Source organism: Eptesicus fuscus, chromosome 14 (genome assembly GCF_027574615.1).
Source record: "Eptesicus fuscus isolate TK198812 chromosome 14, DD_ASM_mEF_20220401, whole genome shotgun sequence".
In the NCBI taxonomy this organism is placed as follows: Eukaryota; Metazoa; Chordata; class Mammalia; order Chiroptera; family Vespertilionidae; genus Eptesicus; species Eptesicus fuscus.
The window spans coordinates 38,765,805-38,787,997 of record NC_072486.1 but is presented as its reverse complement, the minus strand read 5'-3'; the positions used below and the strand labels follow the sequence as shown (position 1 = coordinate 38,787,997).

The following is a 22,193-nucleotide window of genomic DNA, read 5'->3' as shown; positions in this document are numbered from 1 at the left end:
CTTTAAGATCCTTTGCAGGTGTTTATGACTCTAAATATTATTAATTAAAGCCATATACTGTAATAGCAAAGCAAATCATTAAAATGTAAACATAAGTATAGACTGTCCTTTAATTAAATAATTAATTCCAGTGGAAGATTCTAAAGATCTACCCCATTTTAGGTATTCATTCATTCAGTGTGTACTTATTTTGCATTTATTGAACCATGCTCTGTACCTACCCCTGGGAAGGGCAAGGGTGAAAAAACAGACATATCCCTCACTTAGCGGAGCGTTAAGTTGCAGAGCAAAGTGTTTCAAGCCAGATCCAACCTTGGGCAGAGGCAAAGTCTTTGGCCTTATAGGGGGTTCAGTATGCACACCAAGGCCTTTTCTGAACCCCTCCTTCCCTCCCAGTTTGCCAAAGCCTCTCCTTTTGCTAACTCTGAAATGGCAACTTTTATAGTTTTGTGTGCTTTTTTCCAACTTAGACCACAAAGTCGTCCATAAACAACCACTGCTATATTGGATATATGCTGCCTAGGCAGAGATGAAAGCTTCCTGTTTCTCTCCTTGATTAGTTTTATTTCTCTCCTTGATTAGTTTCTCTCCTTTATTAGTTTATTTCTCTCCTTGATTAGTTTTATTTCTTGATTAGTTTTATTTCTCCCCTTAACCCACCTTTCTAACTACCATCACTCCAAAATCTCCCACTTACAAAGCAAAAAAAGGAAGTGTTTAGAATGAAAGGAACTCTTAAAAATAAATCTAATCTCATAAAAATGACACGCGTAACTTCCCTCAATCTAAAATGTATTTAATGAGTGTAGGGTTTATCAATTCAATAAACTGCAGATTCTGCAGAATAAAGACAAAAGCTGTAACAATTGAAAATATTAGAATCCATGAGGTAAATACAGGGTGGGCAAAAGTAAGTTTACAGTTGTTTGTATGGAAAACAATACAGTAATTAATAAATAATACAATAATAAACTCTGTTTCGCATATCACAACTATAAACCTACTTTGCCCCACCTTGTATATTAAAGCTTTTTTTTTAACCGTTGCTGATATTTCTGTTCTCCCCTCCTTTTTATATCTTTGCTTCTGCAGTGTGAAGCAGTGAGGGGAAGGAGGAGGAAGAAGTTGCTTTTTAGCAACTTAAAAGCATATGGACCTGGGGATTTTACCTTCTCTTTTCTAAGACAGGAGAGGAGGAGTCTGGCCTGACTTGGAGAATCGAGGCCAAGTTTAAGCTGTTCTTCCTCACCACGCCACAAATAGCCAACATCTGCTGCTTATTATGTGGCCCATCTTCTCTAATCTTTCTAATTCCCACCCAAACACAGAAGGCAGGAATATAGTGTAGACTGAGGAATGAAAGGGAGCTCAGAGACATGAAAGTGGTGGGATAAAGATGACAAAGAAACAGAGAAAAGAGACTCGGGGGAAAAGGAGGGAGAGAAATTGAATGATGACAGGAGCTGCACCCCCAGCCATTATTTAACAGAGACATTAAGGCCGTACGTAAAGCTAATTTTATAGGACGTTTGTGTTCCAGAGTGGATATGGAAAGAACAAAGTTAGAGTGCATTATAAGTATCAGAGCATTAGGCCATCAAAGATAAACGCCTCCTCCATCGTTTTGACAATGGCCAGTCATGCTTCAGATTACATTCTTATATTGCCCATCAATAAAGTGAAATACTTTTTAGGACATACAAGTTCCTAACAGCTTAACTTTATAAACAGTGTGAGTTTTTAGCCAACATACCCAATTTCCAAATGTTTGAAGGAGTTTTGTTGTGCAACTATCTGCTTTCTAAATTTATTGTAATTTTTTTAGTTTCTTATATTTTAAAACACCAGTACTACAACAAATAGCAAAATAGCATTGTCAGTTGGAAGTTGACTATACTAGATATATATTTCAGTAATTAATATAACATATTTGGAACAAAGAGAATTTAGAGTTTACTAAAACAATTTTATTTATTTTTATTTTTTTATCAGGTCTATGAAAATGAACTTTTTATTTTTATTTTTTTATTAAGGTATTATATGTGTACATATCTTACCATTGCCCCCCCCCCACCCGACTCCAATACATGCCCTCACCCTCCAGCATTTTGCGTCCATTGGTTATGCTTATATGCATGCATACAAGTCCTTCGGTTGATCTCTTATCTTCCCCACCTCTCCCTAACCTTCCCGCTGTAATTTGACAGTCTGTTTGATGCTTTACTGTCTCTGTATCTATCGTTTTGCTCATCGGTTTATAATGTTCTTTATTATCCACAAATGAGTGAGATCATGTGGTATTTTTCTTTCATTGACTGGCTTATTTCACTTAGCATAATGTTCTCCAATTCCATCCAGGTTGCTGCAAATGTAAGAATTCCTTCTTTTTATGGCAGCATAGTATTCCATTGTGTAGATGTACCATAGTTTTCTGATCCAGTCATCTGCTGACCGACACCTAGGCTGTTTCCAAATCTTAGCTACTGTAAATTGTGCTGCTATGAACATAGGGGTGCATATATCCTTTCTGATTGGTGTTTCTAGTTTCTTAGGATATATTCCTAGGAGTGGGATTACTGGGTCAAATAAGACAATTTTAATGTTAAACAGCGATTTCAAGCTTATCCTTCATGGTGCCATAAAAGCTCAGGAAATGACGCTCCATGTTATCGAGACCAGCCCCTTCATTTTACAGCTGAGTAAACAGATCTGAGGAAAGCCTAGAAGACCTGTCCAAGCCCGACCAAGTTTGCTCAGATTCCAAGTTCCAGCCCATCCACTCTAGATTGACCTCTATGGTACCCGTAATTTGTCGCTGACTATAGAAAACAAGCCACAAAAGTACAGTTTACCCATGTTAAAGCTTTTCTAGCACAATGTGCCTGGGATTTTAGAAATTAATACAGTTTCTTCAGGTCTTTCAAAATAATTGGGAGTTCCCTCATATTATTCACATACCTTGCAGTACATGAAGATGATTCAGACAATTTCTCCAATATATGCTACTATGTCTCTATAAATTTTTTCGATTTGCCCTTTGATATTTATGCTTATATGAGCTGTCTGGCTTAGGGTAAAAATTCTTGGAATAATAATTTAAAAAAAAAATCCTGTGCCCCACCCTGCCCAGAGTTGCATTCTAGAAAGCCTGTGACACATTTTAAAAACATATTTTTTCTGAAAAAAATTATTTTCTAATACAAATAAAATTCTTGCTCATTGTAAAAAAAAAAGATTAGAAATGCATATGATAACTGTAATCCTACTACTTTTTTACTGTTGTTAAATATCAATAAAGTCTCCATTTTAAAGTAAACAGTTCGGTGGCATTAAGTACATTCACATTGCTATGCAACCATCAGTGCTATTTATCTCCAGAACTCTTTTATCAGCCTGTACTTAAAGTCTGCAGCCATTAAACATGAGCTTCCTATGTCCCATCTCCTGATAACCACTGCCCTACTTTTTGTCTCTATGGATTTGATTATTCTAGGTACCTCATATGAGTGAAATCAGACAATATTTGTCCTTTACTTTCATAGAGGCTTAATCTTAGTCACATTGAAATATGTGTGTATATGGTGGGGTGGGAGAAGTTAGGCAAGACTACTTTCTAAATGGTGCCATCTAGTTTCATTCAGAGGCACATAGTACTGGTTTTCTCTCTTTTGTTGAGGTCACAAGCCATTGATGATCCTTGTCTGGATCCATTCATTAGGGATTGCAAAATGATAATTTTGTAATACTGTCATTGCCTCTTTGTTTATTAATTAGAATTCTTCTAAAAAGAGAAACTTCCTTTCACCAATTATTTGGCTACCCTGAGGTACAGTTCATGAAGGAGAGTCATGACAAATACTTGATTTACTCCCTTGATATACCAGTTTTCAAAATGCTTAATTGATACTATCCTCCAAAGGTGAGAGGTTTATTTATTTTTAATTATGGACTCATACATCTTAACAAAAGGAAGATAAACAACCCAATCAAAAAATGGGCAAAGGACTTAAATAGACACTTTTCGAAAGTGGACATACAGAAGGCCAAGAGACATGAAAACATGCTCAAAGTCAGTAATCATCTGAGAGATGCAAATCAAAACAACGAGATACTATCTCACACCTGTCAGAATGGCTATCATCAACAAATCAACAAATGACAAGTGCTGGCGAGGATGTGGAAAAAAAGGAACCCTTATGCACCACTGGTGGGAATGCAGACTGGTGTAGCCACTGTGGAAAACAGTATGGAGTTTCCTAAAACAAATTAAAAATGGAACTCCCATTTGACCCAGCAATCCCACGTCTGGGAATATATCCCAAGAAATCAGAAACACCAATCAGAAAGGACATCTGCACCCCTATGTTCATAGCAGCACAATTTACAATAGCTAAGATTTGGAAACAACCTAAGTGCCCATCAGCAGATAAGTGGATTAGAAAACTGTGATACATCTACACAATGGAATACCATGCTGCTGTAGAAAAGAAAGAACTCTTACCATTCGCAACAGCATGGATGGACACGAAGAACATTATGCTAAGAGAAATAAGCCAGTCGGAGAAAGATAAATATCACATGATCTCACTCATTTGTGGAATATAATGAACAACATAAACTGATGAACATAAATAGATCCAGAGATAGAGAAGCATCGAGCAGACTGTCAAACTTCAGAGGAAAGGCAGGGGATGATGTAAGGGAGGTTTAACAGATCAACCAAAGGACTTGTATGCATGCATCTAAGCATAACCAATGGACACAGACACTAGGAGGGTGAGGGCATGTGCCAGGGAAGGGGGTGTGTGTCCAGGGAGAGGTCAATGTGGGCAAAGGGGACTTATGTAATACTATGTGTAATACTTTAAACAATAAAGAATTTTTTTAAAAAGAAATATTGGGAATAAATATTGGGGGAATATGAGAAACAGGATAGGATCATAGTCAAATTCCTACAAAGCCTCTCCCCAGCTTTATGACATTGCTCAAGTTACTCAACAGTTTTTTGTTTTATTTTAAATTTTGTAGTGTAATGCTTATTTCACAGGGTTATTGTGAGAACTAAATAACAACATACAAAAGTACTTAACACAATAAATATCAATCATTCAATGAATAAATAAATGTCAATCATTACTTTCAATAATATATAAGAGAAGAATTAATTTGTACTTTTGTGTATTCATTTGATAAGTGTGTATTGAATAACTTTATTTCATGAATTATTTGGTAAATATTTATTGAATGACTTATTCTTCCTTTCACTTATTCAACAAGTTCTTAGGAGTGGCACATGGGCTAGACTTTGGCAATGTAATAACGGGAAAGATGGACGTGGTCCCCACTTTAATAAAACTTCCAGTCTTCCATTTTACCAGAAGTCATAAATTATGCTATTTCTGAATAAGTTATTTTTATATTGACAACGCCCCTCTTAGAATCTCTAGTGCGCTAGTGATTAATTTGCCTGGAAATGATTTACTTATTGGACTATATTACTGGATGTTCACTTCCTGTTTAGCTCAAACCTCTACTAAAATGATAACTGCTGGGGCAAGTTGTCCAGAATTTATTTGCACTTCCCTTACAAATTACAATTTTGCTTTTTTTGTCAGAGCTCATAAAGTACAGAGCCAAAGGGAACATTAGTTCCTAGGGAAGAAAAAGTTCTTTATGTTAACTGAGTATTTCCTGTTTTCAAGCCCCAACAAAATTTAGCTGACTGACACATTTTTTCAGTGTCTTCATAGTCTTTTCAGGTTATATTTTGTCTCATGGTGGGTTTTTTTTTTTAATTGAAAATACATTTGAATACCCAAGTAACAAAATATTTAAATTTAAATAACTTTTAAATATTTCAGTTAGTCAAAAAAGTATTAGACTCTTGTTTATTTGATCTTTTCATAAAATTATCTAAAGCTAAAGTGGAAAAACAGTAAGAAAATCTCAGAAACTTTAAAACATTGCGGGTGCAGTCGTATACCCTTATGCTAAGGAAGGTACAGAGATAGGCAAGAGACATACAACACTGAAGAATATGGCATTCCAAAAAGTCTGTGCAAGAATTTTATACGTGGAGCCATTCTCTCAATCAACTGAATATTTTCTACCTTTACATATACATGATATATATCAGGGTCCCAATCTCAAATGCCTACAAGGTCCATAAAAGTAACATAAATGAGGGAAACAGCCTGGGTGTTATGTTAGTATATGGCATTTACGCTGAATGGGTGGGGTAGACTATGCTCCTTTTAAAAGGGGCAGGCCTTGTAAAGTACCTCTAGAGTCAGTCTCAGCTAAATGCCAATTAATTGCTGTAAAGTTAGAATGTGAATCCAGTGTTATATAAAATCTAATAATTTTTCAAGAGAGGCTGACAAGTCAGATTTTTAATGGCAAATACACCAATTTTTGTTGTTCATACTAAAAATATCTGCAGATCCCGGGTCCGGGTGAGGCCGTGTGCCCCTGGATCCAGGTGAAGCTGGATCCCGGGTCCGGGTGAGGCCGTGTACCCCTGGATCCGGGTGAGGCTGGGTCCAGGGTCCGGGTGAGGCCGCGCGCACCTGAGTCCGGGTGAAGCCGTGCCCCTGGGTCCGGCCGAGACCAAACCCGAGGGAGTCAGACCTGCATTACCACCATTTGTCCACCATCCAGAGCTGAGGGGTCAGTGCCGACATGTACACATAAGGAACTGGTGGACATTGATATTGGGTCTCAAGAGAACTGTTGGTCCAGAAAGAAACTCACTACAGACTGATTCATTTGCCTGTCAGCATAACTATTATTGCTCGTCTCACATTCAGTTCTTATAAGTATGTCTCTAGTGACACATGGTCTCGCTCATCTAGGGGAAATGATGAACAACATAGACTGATGAACAAGAACAGAACCAGAAACAAGGAGGCATCGATCGGACTATCGGGCCTCGGAGGGAGGATAGGGGAGGGTGGGGGGAGGGGGGAGAGATCAACCAAAGGACTTGTGTGCATGCATATGAGCCTAACCAATGGTTAAGTTCAACAGGGGGTTGGGGCATCCGTGGGGAGGGGTGTGGGATGGGAATGGGGGGATGAGGACAAATATGTGACACCTTAATCAATAAAGAAATTTTAAAAAATAAATAAATAAATAATAAAAAATAAAAATAAATAAATAAATAAATAAAAATATCTGCAGAATGGCTGCTAGTTTATAGTCTCTGGCATGAAATACACCCTTATAGCATGGATTAAAGTCTATCTTACATATTTTAAGAGATTTAGGTAGTATCTTTCCTCCTTTTTCTGATATAGAAATCTGTAGAAATAGTTACATATCCCTAAACTGTCACAACCTATTATGAATAACTGGAAATGAGGTATTTCCATGAAATTAGGCTATTTATGTTTGCCAGAAAGCACATTAAAATATTTTGTAATAGTTAACTTAGTGAACTAGAAACAGCTGTGTTTGGTGAAATGTTTGTTAGAATCTATTTTTAAGCCTTTTAAAATTTTTATTTTACTTTGCTTGAGTATTAAAGTTGGTATCAAGTAAAAAAAAGTTAAAATTATACGTTGATATTATATAGTTTTCTCCGCTTTCTCAAAAACTAAGACAAGCTAAAGAACTATGTCTCCAAATATCATAAAAACCAGATTTCTTGGAAAATTGTTAATTTCTGAATATTCCACCCTTTTCTGAGGAAATTCCAGAATAATCTGTTATATAATTGCCATGGGTAATAGCCATCCATCTGTTACCATTCATTATGGTAATTCAAGAAATTTATAACGTGAGTAATTGGTTCATATTAGTTCATAAATTAAAAGATTCTGAGGATCTAATTTTAGGTTTAAATGTAACTTTTATAATACACATTTAGTTATTTAAAAATTATCTTGCCCTTGGAAGAGTTTTTGTTGGGATTCAAATATTTAGATACTAGATTTTCTGGTTTATTGATGGATCTGCATCTCTCTGAATCTGAAATTTGGCCCAACCACCTGTGGCAGTTATTTATGTTGTGGAACTATGGGCCGAGTTAAGTGTCCTTGGAAGCAGATCATGTTAAGTACCTTCCCTGGGTGGCAAGCTGTCAAGAGAAAATGTCTGACAAGTTTTCCATTCAGATGCTCTTCATAGTCCATTCCAACATGTATAGGGAATGTGTATTCCACATACAATAAACCAATCCCCAAATCTCCCACACCCAGCATCAGGTTTATGTCCTCCTAGGTTTCACATGTGTGTGCACCTGCACACACACACACACACACACACACACACACACACACACACACACACACCCTTCAGGCTGCAGGTGTTCCTTCTAGACTGATTTCTTTATATTCTTTCAGCGATGTCCTCAATGATCATTTTGGCCCAGGTCACATGTGCCTGAGGAAATGGGAAGCCGTACTTTGAGATTGCCTTCTGTGATATGCTCAACCCTTCATGTCACACCCCACTTTGCTAGATACTGATAGATTCTTCAGACATGTGCTAAGCACCTACTATATGCCATGTACTGTGAAAGCTTCTTGGACACTAGAATGACCCCTGCCTTCAGAGAGCTTCTTATATGGTGGACAGATATGTGAGCATGATTTCAACACAATTGAGGAATGGGTGACATATTCCTCATTCATTAAATATTTTTAGTACCTTAATGTCATGCAGTCTTCTAGATACTTAGGATACATCAAGTGAACAAGAGATTCAAAGATATTCTGCCCTAACTGAAACATCTGAAGACAGGGATTATGAGGATTAGCCTTTATTTTCAGGGTTAATAATTTTAGTTAACAAAATGGAATGGCTTCTACGCGCTAGCAATAAACAATCCAAAAATGAAATTTCAAAAAAACCCCACCAATTTAATTTATAATAGAATAAAAAAGAATAAACTACTTAGAAATAAACTTAATAAAAATTTAACGGCTTGTCTAAATATGCTGCCAGGATTTAAAACCCCCTTACCAGCGAATTAGCAAGAATGGAACTCGAACATCCCCATATGCTGGTCCCAAGTTTCCATTTTATGGTATCAGTGGGGAAGTCCAAGCTGAAGCCTTGAGTTTTTGTTCTTTTTTAAAGAACGCTTCTGTGACTAGCCGTGAAAGGCTTCGTTGTCCACACAATCTGCCTGCTACAAGGGGAAGTGGAGGGTAGTGCTGCCGCACCACACTGCTCGGAAGCATAGCTTCCCGGACGCTTCTATGCTAAGTAAATAGTTATTCACGAATACTGGAAATAGTACTGTGGGCAGAAGCATCCTCAAAACAGGAAGGTGGGCACCAGAGGCCCCAGGTTTCTCTGGTGTGGGTAGTGGCTATGTCCCTTTCCTGAAACCTCAGAGCCTAGAGCTGGGAGACACTGGCCTGCAGCCGGATAAGAGGGGCAGTTCCCTCAGCACCCAGGAGGAGGTCTGAAAGGCGGGCACCCACACCTACTCAGCCCATAGGAAGCAGCCAGTCCCAGGGATCCAGCCCCCTGCTCTCCGGGGTCAGCCAGAGACAGACCCGTAGGACAGGGTCAGGGCAGGACAGTGAGATGAACAATTTACCAGCATCTTCAGACGTTAATAATCCTTGTGCCGGAGAGGCTGTGGTCTCTAAGGGTCCCAGCTCCATTTAGTTTCTCACTGCCTAAGCCCTCTCCAGCACTTTAAAGATGCCCTAGGGGCGTGCCTTCTGCGTGTGAAGGACTGCAAGCTAAACGGTCAGAGTCAACGGGCAGCACAATTATTCTGCAAATCCTGCCCCCACGCCTATTCTTCTGGTTCCTGTCTTGTGACTTTAGTGAATCACTGGCTTTAACCTGGCTCTGTTTCCTGACTCTGATAATCTCCTGACGCTTGTTTCAACAGCCCTCGTGGCTTTGGTCCGGTGAGGTTCACCCTTTCAAGTTCTTGAAGAGGCAACTGGGTTTCCATCTGGCTTGTTTCCTGCCTTCCAGGCTTACAGCCGCTCCAAGCCACTACCAACGCTCCCCAGGATCTCTGGAAGTAGGGGGAAATAATGTTAAACAGGGTTCAATAATTGTTAAAGTTTCAAGCAATTGCAGTTTTACTGGGACAAATAGGAATTTTCAAAGCAATACCACTCACTAGCATGTATGTGCTTAGACATGCTTTTTACCTAGTTGGCTGTACATGTTATCTTAAAATTATTGTGACTTAACTTCGAAGTCTTACATATAGCTAAGCACCTGCGTTCCTCTTCCACCACATCCATTACATCTGATGCCTTCCCTCTTGGGAGGCCCTGCTGTCACTTGCGGCCTCCTGGTCACATTCCTGTGGTTGGCCACCAAAGGAGGAACAGACAGCTGTGCGACAACAGCCCGGATCTCTCCCCGCGGCTGTGAGCCTTGCCAACCACACGGAAGGGAGAAGAGAAGCTGTGGGTGAGGCAGCCAGTTTTGTGTGGCAGATTCTCTGTTCTTTCAAGTCGATGTACAGGCCAAGTTACTTTTCACTCTTCCTCCTTTTCCATTGCCTTCTCGGACAGGTAAAGTAGAATGGAAGTGAATGAGTAAATAAGACTTCTCCCAACTAGATCACTGGTTTTTATTTAAGTTTAAATAATAAATTAAAAAAAAAACAGTTTAAGATGGCCAAGAGACATTTGAAAAGATGCTCAGCATCACAGTTCATCAGAGAAATGCAAATTAAACTGCAATGAGATATCACCTCACACCTGTCAGAATGGCTCTCATCAATAAATCAACAAACAACAAATGCTGGTGAGGATGTGGAGAAAAGGGAACCCTCAAGGCACTGTTGGTGGGAATGCAGGTTGGTGCAGCCACTGTGGAAAACAGTATGGAGTTTCCTCAAAAAATTAAAAATGGAACTTCCTTATGACCCAGCAATTCCACTTCTGGGAATATATCCTAAGAATCCTGAAACACCAAGTTGAAAGAATATATGCACTCCTATGTTCATTGCACTGTTATTTACAATAGCCAAGATTTGGAAGCAGCCCAAGTGCTTATCAGTAGATGAGTGGATAAAAAAAAGCAATGGTACATTTACACAATGGAATATTACTCAGCTGTTAAAAAAAAAAGAAAGAAAGAAAATCTTGCCTTTGCAATAGCCTGGATGGACCTGGAGAGTATTATGCTAAGTGAAATAAACCATTCATAGAAAGACAAGTACCATATGATTTCACTTATATGTGAAATATAATAAACAAACTAACAAACAAAATAGAAACAGACATATAGATACAGAGGACAAAATAACAGCTGTCAGAGGAGAGAGGGTTGAGAGGCTAGCTGAAAAAGGTGAAGGGATTAAGCAAAAAAAAAAAAACAAACAAAAAACAAAAACCCTCATAGACACAGACAATAGGATAGGGAGGTAGAAGAGGGTAAAGGGGGGATAAATGATAATGGAAGAAGTCTTGACTTGGGGTAGTGAACACACAATACAATATATAGATGATATATTGTAGAATTGTACACCTGAAATCTATATAATTTTATTGACCAAGTCACCCCAATAAATTCAGAGATCTGCAGAAGACTCCTGATCTGTGCCCACTTTCTGGATACTGCCGAGGCTGGCAAAAGAACTCCCAGAAAGGAGGTGTGGAACAATCCACAGGGCCAAGAATAGTTCATGTTCCCATCAACCAGAATAGAAAGACCTCTTAATACATGGACTCTGAATAGAAGGGTATTGACCCAGTAGTGGGACCAAATTAGCCTTAGACAACAGATAATATATTTGAAAGAAGAGTTTATATTTGAGAGCACTGGTGGATGAGTTAAAAGCAAGTGATGAAAGAACCAAACCGTTTCCAACAGTCTGTTAAGTTAACAGTATTTTAACTGAGACACATTGAACACAAAAATACTTAAGGGAATGCCAAAAATTTTTTTGTCTCCCAACAGTGTAAAATTCACAATGTCTGGCAGTCAATCAAAAATTACTAGGCATGCAAAGAAGCAGAAACATATGACATATAATGAGGAGAAGAAGCAATTAATAGAGTATACACAAATAGAATTAGTAGACATGCTATTACACATATTTTGAATGTTGGAAAAGGGTGGGGGAAAGCATGAGCATAATGAGAGAAGTAGAAGTTATAAAAAGACCCAGATCAAATTTCTAAAGATGAAAAGTACAGTAGCTGAAACAAAAAAATTTACTGGATGGGATGAACAGCAGATCAGACACTAAAGAAAAAGAGATTAGTGGGCTTTATGATATAACTGTAGAAACTATCCAAAATAAAACAAAGAAAAAAAGAGTAGAAGATAAAAATGAACAGAACATCAGTGTTCTGTGAACATCATGTGGCCAAACATATGAGCAATCAGAATCATAGAAGGAGAGGAGAGGGAGACAGAAAAAATATTTAAAGAAATAACACAAGAAAATTTCCCAAGTTTGATGAAAACTATAAACCCCACAAATACAAAACTTTGAGCAAATCTAAAGCCGAATAAAACCACATCGAGACATAACATAAACAAATGTGATGAAGAAAAATATGTCAAAATTAGCCAGAGATATGAGAAATTCATTGGTCAGTTTACCGATTTGGTGATGTACTGGTAGTTTGGTCACTATGGAGAGAAAGAGCAGAGACTACTCTTTCTGAGAAAAACTTAAATGAAAGTGAAAGAAAGGGATGACTAGCATTTAAGATGGATTTTGTCTTTTTTTTTTAATGAGGAAAACTTGAGCAAATTTGTAGGTTGAGAATAATGTTAATGATAGTAAAATAAATGACATTGCTTAAGTCCTTACTTGTGTACCAGATACTATACTAAATAACTTTCATATACTGAGTCATTTAGTCTTCACCACAGTCTAATGAAATGGGGCCATTTTTGTCTTTTACAGTGGAAGAAGCTAAGGCACAGATTGACTCAATATTACTCCCAGTTACATAGTTAAAAAGTAGCAGAGCTAGAATTCAAACCAAATCCACCTGTGATATACCTGACTACTATATGCTGAGCCAGCAAAAGGACAGAAGTAGAGGAGAGAAGGGATAGCTGATGAGTTCATGTCTAGGAAGAGGTAGAGGAGAATATATTTGAGAGCATGGGTGGATGACTTGGTCTTCATCACAAGGACAGGAAGACTTTGTTTTTGAGATGTGGTGAAAGAAGTAAAGGGTGGATGTGGGTAAATGGATCTGTTGACGTGGGGAATGCGTTTTAGGTGGCCTAAATTTATCTGATGAACGAGTTAGGTATATAGGAAAGCTAAAGCTTCATATAACTGTTAAGGGGAAAAGTCAAACAAAAGGAGTGATGAATTATTGTTGAGAGTTTGGTTGTATTTGGCACCTACTTCAAATGGCTATGTTGTATATTTCCAGCAGTGAAAGGGAGAGGGAGAGGGAGAGGGAGAGGGAGAGGGAGAGGAAGAAGGAGAGGGAGATGTGCATGGTAAGGATTTCAAGTTTATGCTACCTCGCAAAGCATGGCAACTGTTTCTCAAAATCAGACCAAACTAGTAGGTAATGTCAAAGGAGCCACAAGAATAGAGTAGGTTAATAACCGTGGCCACCTTGGTTTCCCTGCAGACACTCACACAAACACCTAATTGTTTCCTTATGCTGACCCCCTTCCAGATAAGTTCACTTGGTATAGGCTCTTACTGAGCTATTACTTTCCTTGGAATGTCCTAGAATTTCAATTTTTGACATTTTTTCCATGTTGTTACATGTCATCTATGAATCATGAACTCTTGTTAAACTTTTAGCTCTAGAGTAAATGTTTCCTTCCACTCTCAATTACCAACAAGCCAATTCAGTAAAACACAAGTATCTATTGTGAAATCATATTTATGAACTTGTGACATTATATCTAACCTTTCGTTGAAAATACTAGTTGACAACTTAAGATTGGTCTTTGTACTCTTTCATTTCTTAGATTCTGCATTTTTAAAACATGACAAACTTGGTATCCATTTGCCTTATGCAGTGTGAAAATGCAACTATTTTTCCCAGGTTATGTTTATGCGTGAAGCGTTTCATCTACTAGAACTGAGTCTGAAGTTTCTAACCTGAGCTGGATCTGCTGAAAAGGACAACTTACCATTTTATGGAAATGTCAAGTTTTTATGAATATTAACTTCCAGATTATGATTTTTATTTTTAAGGAGGGTAAAATCCATTCTTCACAGCTTGGTCTTCCTTTTTTGTTTTTTAGTGGAGTACACCATATGAAAAATAGCTTATCGGTCCTCTTTCTGAACATCTATGACTTAATCCTTTCCAATTTTGTGTAGAAACTACAAAGACATATCAGATGTTCACCCTGTCAGGCTTTCTTCAGTTTCTTAGGCACCAAAGGCAGTGGAGTGATGGAAACAGCAACTAGGAAAGGAAACCTCTCCATCCTCCTGCTTTTCCTGTGGTCATAAAACTTGCCAAAATGCATCCTTGGCCTACCTCCCAACAGCCTTCCATCTACTGCTATGTGAGAGAGAACTCAACAAGGGGAAATATAGCTGAGTTTTCACTAAGTCTGAGCTAGGATCTGGCTGCCCTTGCCACTAGGATCTGATCATAGTACTCTCCAGTTTGAAATTCTGCTGTGAATCCTTACTGTGTTCAAGCCCAGTGGTTTTCAAGCTTATTTCAATCACCTTTTATTGTTAAAAAGCATTAACTATGTGTCAGGGGAAGTTAGAAAATACAGATAAGCAAAAATAAAAAATATGAAAGCCATACATTTTTACTCTCCAAAGAACATCCTTTTGATGCCTTATTCTTATCCTCCCAGATCAGTACCTCATTAATAGTCTCTATTTGATGAATTGTCCTCATACTCTTTTAATTCTTTAAATATGGTTTCCTTTCACACTTGGAACATATTTATAATAGTTGCGTGAAGTCTTTATTAGATCCAACATCTGCACCCCCAAGGCAGTTTCTGCCTTTCCCCCCTCTATTTCTTCACATGTCTCATGCTTTTGAAAATAGGACCTTTTAGATGATATATTGCAGCAATTCTGGATCCTCCCCAGGCTGTTTGTTTTGCTGTTTGTTTTGTTATGGTTGTTCATAAGTCTATTTGTTTAGTGACTTGGCTGCACTAAGTCTATGAAGTATATTTCCCCCATAGTGTTCAGCCTCTGACGTCTCTGCTTAGATATTCCTTCCTTGTTTTTACTTTTAAGTTTGGCTTCCTGGTGATTGCCCCTGTGTCAACATAGCTCAGTGGTCAGCCACCGATGCATCAGAGATAGTGTTTAAGCCTCCTGAGCTGAGTCTGCCTGTGGCTTGGGGACCACTTTTAGAGCTCAGAGAATTTACCTATCTGCCCGGCCTTTAGCTCAGGGGCTGATAGTTTGGAAGTTCCCTCGGAGGTAGTTCCTGTACCAACAGTGACTTCGGCAGGACCCTCTTTGGCTGTCTCAGACATCAATTTCTCTGTTAAATGCTTGCCTGCCTCTACGGGTATCACTAAGCTATGAGCCACCACTTGCTGTTAACCTTTGTGATAGCTATTGTTTCTGACAGTGCCCTGGGGCATGGATTCTACACTCTCTTCCAAAAAGTGAGCATCCTCAGGTAGAGCAGCAAGTCTTCACAGCTTACTCAGCCCCACCTTGATCAGCAGGAGCTGGGGGACAGGGGACTCTGACCTCCTTGGGCTGCCCTCCCCGCAGTCTCCCTATAGAGCAGGAGCCTGGGTGTGGGGGTGGATGCTATTGAACGGTTGCAGCTATCCATCCGGTAAAGCTCTTTCACAACAGAGCTGGGCGTGGGGGAGGATGAATGCAGCAGCTTTCCGGGCCTGCCCCGCCCACCTGACCAGATCTTCTGCAGTGAGAAGGTAGGTTCTTCACTGGCTGCCAAACCTGCCCTCCACAGCAGGGAGCTGGGGTGATAGACACGCTTGGTTCAAATGCCACCGTCTCTACTGTTCTCATGCAATCTCAGTGTATTTTGTTGAATAAATGCTGCTCAGTTTTTTGCACGCCCTTAGGTCCCTTTCCAGGGCGTGCAAATGGTTGTCTTAGACAATTTTGACCAGTTTAATGAGTGTTTTCCTGAGGGAGAAGATTCATCAAGCTCTTCACACCACCATTCTGGAAGTTCCACCCCTGGCAGTGGACTGTCATTTATAATGTTACTTATTTGCTTTAACTTACAATATGAAGAAAATTGTAAAATGCCAGCTAGAGCTGTTGACTGACAATGAAACTACTGAGTGTAGTTTAAGTGTTCTGTAATTTCTATTTGTGTGTATCTCCTCAACCTGTGAGCTACCTGGGGGCAGGGCCTGTGTCACATTCACTTCTGTTTCCATTGTGCAGGGCAGTAGATAGGAGATAATGGATTGTCATCTTAAAAACAAAACTAAATACTATGTGTGTTTTTAAACAGATGAGTCCATAATTACCTTACCCAATCGCTTACCTTCTAGAGCTAACTCGTTGGCTAATTCCAAGGCTGGCAGCTGGCTCTCACATGGCCTTCACAGTACACACATGCATATGTGAACACATACTCTTTCACTGACCTTTGCATAGCCTTTTCCCAGTAACAATTCTTCTGAAAAGTGCCCATATGCAAAGCTTTTTTTTTCTTTTTAACCTATTAAACTTTAAAGGCATGGTGCCTATGTCCTACCCCCTGTTTCAGGAACCAATGAAAATATTTGAGACCTGAAATAAATTATATGTTGGCTCAAAAATACAAAAAGAAAACTGCAGAACCAAAATAAGTGTGTTTAATTAAATATCTATAAAATATCACATTAGGTCAACCTATACCAGCAGCAAATCAACCTCTAAAAGGTTACATATAAATTATATTTAAGGTGACATAGGAATACATTTAAAGAGATTTCATACAGCGAGTAGTGGAAACTCCTCAAAGGTCTTAAAAATCTGTTCACAATATTTCATCCACGTTTTAAAAATAAGGGTTGTGGGGATTGGAGCTCAAGCCTGGCACCAGCTGGTAGGGACCTCGTGAAAGACCCCCAACACTTCCACACAAAAGGTAATGGTTTTATAGCGCACTTAGCAATGTTTTCTATTCTGACTTGGATGGAGACACCACGAAACCCCTCTGTGTAGACATTTTGTCATTGACAGTCATTCATTTGCTCCCTTGGCAAACATTTGCCAAAACACCTACGCTGCGCCTGTGGTTCCACTGGCTGGTGTGAGAGTGAAGAGCAAGGTCACCCGGGCCCTTTCCTCCTGGTGTCTGTTTACTAGTAGACACCACATACGTTTATTGCTGCCTACTTAAAATGAAAAACAGAGTTCTTTGGGGATGGGTGGTGTATGTGGATCTCTAAGATTTAGAAGTCAGAGAAGATTGGATATTGAAGCTGAGGTATGAAGAAAGATTTGGAATGAAGTCAGGGTCAGGTGAGAGATGGCCAGTACAGCAGCCCTGGGGAAGGAAAGAGACGCGTGCGTTTGCGGAAATGCAGGGCAGTTGGAATGGCTGGAGTGCTGTGAGAATGAGGACGGTGTGTGAAGGAGGCCGGGAGGGTGGCAGGGTCACACACGACTGTAAGGATCATTTCAAGGATCTTGAGTTCTATTCCACTTGAAGAGTTTTGGTCACCCAGCAAAATAAGACGTGGTTTGAATGTTAAAAAGATCTCCATGGAAAGCAGATGAGCAGGGGCCCTACGTGGAAGCAGTGATGGGAGGGGGAGCACAGCGGAGGCTTCATAGTCCTCCACTGGCCGGGGGTGTGACTTAGACCAGCGGGATCAGGGAAGGGAGAGGAAAGTGACAGAATCGAGAAAATAAGTTGGAGGTAAGGACAACGGGCATTGAAAAACACAAATCGTTTCTTTAGTTCTATTTGTCGATACCATGTTAGTTCAGCTAAAAGTCAAACCTAATACAAAATACTCATTGCATTGTGGTAAAACTTGAGGGCTTGGTGCTGTGTTATGATGTCTGTTAACTACTTACCACCTAACCCAGAGAGTAAATCAAAAGTTCGTTTATCAGAAATGCGAAAGGAATAAATCATGTTGCCTCAGGTACCAGATAGCCTTCCGTGTTTCTGTGATTGTGGTGGCAGAGGCCTTGTGTACACGAGAGTGAACGTGGATTTTTGGAGCTGAACCACTTCGGTTTCAATCCTGATTCTGCCTTTAACTAACTCTATAACTTTGAACCACTTACTTAACTATTCAAACGTTAGTTTAAAATGGAGATAATACCTACCTCATAAACCATTTTTGTGAATAAAAAAAAAAAAAGTACAACACTTTCTCATAATAGATGCTCAATAACTACTAGTTCTCTCAACATAAAAAATAGCCATCCTAGTAATCTATACTATTCAGGTTGTTTGCTAGACCTAGAAATATGCTTTTTTAGAACTGGAGGAATTTGACTCAATTCATTTCCTCAATTTACAGATGAAGAAATTGCAGTCTTCATCTAGAGAGGAAAAGGACTTGCCCAGGGATGCAGGGCTTACTGGAGGCAGTATCGAACTAGAAATATTTTCTCCAAACATCCAGTTTCTCTCCAGTGTTTAACTGAAAGATTTTATAAGATGCCCATATATTCTTGTTATTCCTGCTTACAGCACAAAGAGGGTGATGGCTAATCATGATCCTGTGTTCTCTTTGCTAGCTGCATGCCATGGGAAAACTTGCTGGAACCAGAGTGGCAGAATTAAAAGCCAAGTACACCTTCCTGCATGACACTCTTATAAGGTATGCTACTTACTTAGTAAAAGATGTGGGGACAGCGTCAATCATATTTATATTTTTATTTGTGATGGGACCTATCTTATTTTGCATTCCCCTCAAAAGCGGATCCTGAGGCAAGAAATTGAGCTCAAGTACTTTGAGAAGTGATACCAGAAATGATCGTGAGAGAGTGGGGAAGTGAAATGGGGATGGGAGGCATCCAGCTGGCGATGTGTTAATCTTCGGGTTAACACATCTGGGGCTCTGTCTCGCTGAGGACGCTGTGTGTGACTGTGTGGAACACCCGTCAGTACTCTCCACCGATGGGCAAGGGCATTTGTCCACCCTGCTTTGGTTAGGGATTGCTGCTGTGACGATGAGCTCCTGGCGCATCTAGCTTGCCCTTCTCTGGCCAGAGAAGTTTCGCAGACAGAAGCACAGAGGTGCTGCTGATATATGTGAGAGTGCGCCAGGGGATTTGGGTGGGACACTGACATTCTTCCTTTCCCCCACCTCCTGCTGCATAGCCTTGCATGATGTCTCCACCAAAAGCCAAGGAGAGGCAGCAACGGACAGAAACTCCATTCTGCCATTCCCCAGCCATCCTCTCCCCGAGTCTCCAACCGTTGCCCCTTCTTCTTTTCTTGGTCAGTCATTTTTCCACCCTCAGGATGAGAGCAAGAGTGAACGACTAGGAGAGCAGAGCTGCATCCCTATGCACCCTCATTTTCACCCTGCCCCATGCTTCTCAGCTCCAGGAGGCCCCTAAGCACGCTCCAGAGCCCTCAGCTTTGTTTCCCCCTCCTCCTCTTCCCCATCCCCAAGCTAAATCCTCGCCCTCATCCCTAAATGGAGACTCCATTTCCCACAATTAGTCCTGCCTGCCAGTGTGCACGTGTAGTTCTCAAGACTCAGGAACTTAGAGGATGTCGATGGGAAGTCTGGGGTCATCTTCCCCAACACCCTGAACATTGCTTAACTGGGAGAAAACTCCGTGCAGTTCCGTGGCATCTCTCTGAACCTCTCTTTGCAGATGCAAGGACTATTGCCACACCCTCACCTCTTAATAGCTCTAATGCAGAGCCCTGCAGAGCTTTGCTGGTGCTGGCGTGGCTTCCTCATCGCCTGGCCCACAGCTCAGTTCCCTGGGCCCCAGTGACAGATAGCAAGTCGGGACCAAGGCTATGGTGTTATTTCTTCCTACTTCCCCATTGTATTGCAATCACTCTCCTTCTGCCACCCACATGTTAACTCCTCTTGACCCGTCAGTTCTGTTTTCCTTTTTGTCATTATGAACACCCAGCGCTCTCTCCCACTCCCACTGCCTGGTGGGCGGGGAAGGCGTGATGGAGTAGACTGTCCACTTTGCTGCTGGGGCTGCAGCAGGGCAGACAGAGGCTGGAAATGCTGAACTGAAACTGATGGGTTTTCCCTAGAAGCTACGTTATAAGAGCTATTAAAGCCTCTTCTGCTGACACTCTCAAGTCCATGTGGCTAAATGGCCATTTGCATTCTGGCTGGGACCCTAACCGCCTAGTCCACCCCCTTTCTGGGAGAAAGCAGGCCCTGTGTGTCCTCATGATGTGACTCTGTTCTTGTGGGACGCAGCACACAGGACTCAGAGGTCCACCTGCTCCAGAACGCCAAGCGGTTCTCGGAGCGGATCCAGCAGCAGCGGTTCCACCTGCAGCAAGCTGACAAGTTCCCGGAGGCCTTCTCCACGGAGGTCTCCAAGATGAGAGAGCAGCTCCTCAAGTACCAAAACGAATACAACGCCGTGAAGGAAAGAGAGTACCATAACCAGTACAGGTTGAACAGGTAAGTGCTCGGTTCTCCCAAGCACGCTGAAGACAGATGCCAGCCAAGCAGTTTCCACACAACCAAAATTTGACCAAGTTAGGAATTTTAGGTACAATGCGTATGAGATAGCAATGCTTACATGATCACAAGCCTATCTCTTTCCTTGATTCCCTAGAACAGTCAGTCCCTGAATAATACGGTTACACAACTTCTAGAAAAAGCTGAGGTGACAGGGAGACGCTCTCAGGAAAAGGAGTTCCCTGCTGTGTTTCCCGTGTGTCAGGGAAGCCACCAGCTTTGGCAGCTGCAGCCAAAGAACACACTCCTGAGAGCCAGGACTGGTGCTCGCTGGCCCTCCGCGGCCCTGGCCGGGGCCCCTGAGTCTGTTTGCAGCACCAGATCATGTGTCTGCATGGCGAGTGCCCCCCACACACCTTCCAGACAAGCCTACGTGAGCTGAGAGTCTTATCTGGCCAGTCTTCTAATATCAGAACTCAGAACACACATTCAACCTCATTCCCCCATTACCAAACTATTCCTTAGGATCAAGGAAGAAAGTTGCTTCCTTTTCGAAGACACATTTACTTATCCAAATCGACGTCATTCAGTGAACTAAAGCCAAAATGTATTGCGAGAAGGGCCGATGTTATTTCCAAAATCTTTGCTAACATTCTGTTTGTGAGTAGCAAGTCAGCGGGAGAGTTTGTTCAGCAAATCCCACTATTTAAATTGAATTTCAAAAGGAGTGTAATCCAGGTTTCTGTGCCTGGGTACTGGAGAGAAAGCCAGACTATCTCTCCTAGAATTGGTTACCATGTAAGGTGGCACAACGTTCTCTGGCTATTTTTAAGAGGTAAATTTCTGCCCAAGGGAATGTAATTCGGTCCTGCTGATGGATAAGCAAATGACTTGAGTGACCTCCTGGGGACCTTGCAAGTCCTGGGTTTTGAATCCCCTCTTTGGGGCCTATTTTTTCCAGCTGGGGGGTGAAGAAGGCTAGCTTAATCAGGAGAATTATATTCAAGAGGAAAACATCTGAGTTCTTTTTTTCTCTTTCAGTCTAACCAGTTTCAGACTCAGTGCAATCTATAAAAAGAAAGCCTAGCTATTTCTGTGCTCTGTAAGCACTCTTTCAGTTGAAAAAATAATGAAATTAAAACAATTGGTGGTTGTTCATTAGTATTGAAAATATGAATGCTTGACATTTCCATGAAAGGGTAAGAAGAACATAAGTCACTTGATATTTAAGTTGTTTAAAATTTCCGAGTATTCCTGCCAAGGGGGAAAAAATCAACACAAAACAACCAGAACTCTTGCCTTTTAGGTATAGACAGGCAAATTGTTCATTGAGCTCCTTGGGACAGGGAGGGACCTTGCACACTGACCAACAGTGAACAAGAACATTCAAAACGCACATTTGCAAAACTGCTTAGTGTGTATTCTTTTTGGGTTTGTAATGCATGATACATTAGCTTCAGCAGACTCCTTTGCATTCTCAAATGTTAACAGCTCCAAGAAATAACAAATGCATTTTCATAAAAATAACAGTGATACCGAAAGAACTATCAGGAAAGAATAACAGGCTGCGTACTTCATTGGCTTCACATATTTAGTATTACATGGTACCGAAACAAATTCAGTCAACACTCTTTCCCTGGGAAAAAAGGTAGATATTTCCATCCCCACAGAAAAATAAGCCAGTTAGAGACTATTCACCCAAATACACTGATGGTATTTTTCAC

At 40.5% G+C, this 22,193-nt stretch overlaps 1 protein-coding gene across 1 annotated transcript in view; it reads left to right on the top strand.

Moving 5' to 3' along the window:
• Positions 1–22,193, top strand: part of CCDC146 (coiled-coil domain containing 146) — a 108,538-nt gene that overhangs the window by 49,889 nt on the left and 36,456 nt on the right. Inside the window, exons 3-4 of the mRNA XM_028158445.2 lie at positions 18,593–18,675; positions 20,260–20,469. Of these exons, the coding sequence (XP_028014246.1) occupies positions 18,593–18,675; positions 20,260–20,469 (293 nt within the window). The remainder of the gene's footprint in view (positions 1–18,592; positions 18,676–20,259; positions 20,470–22,193) is intronic.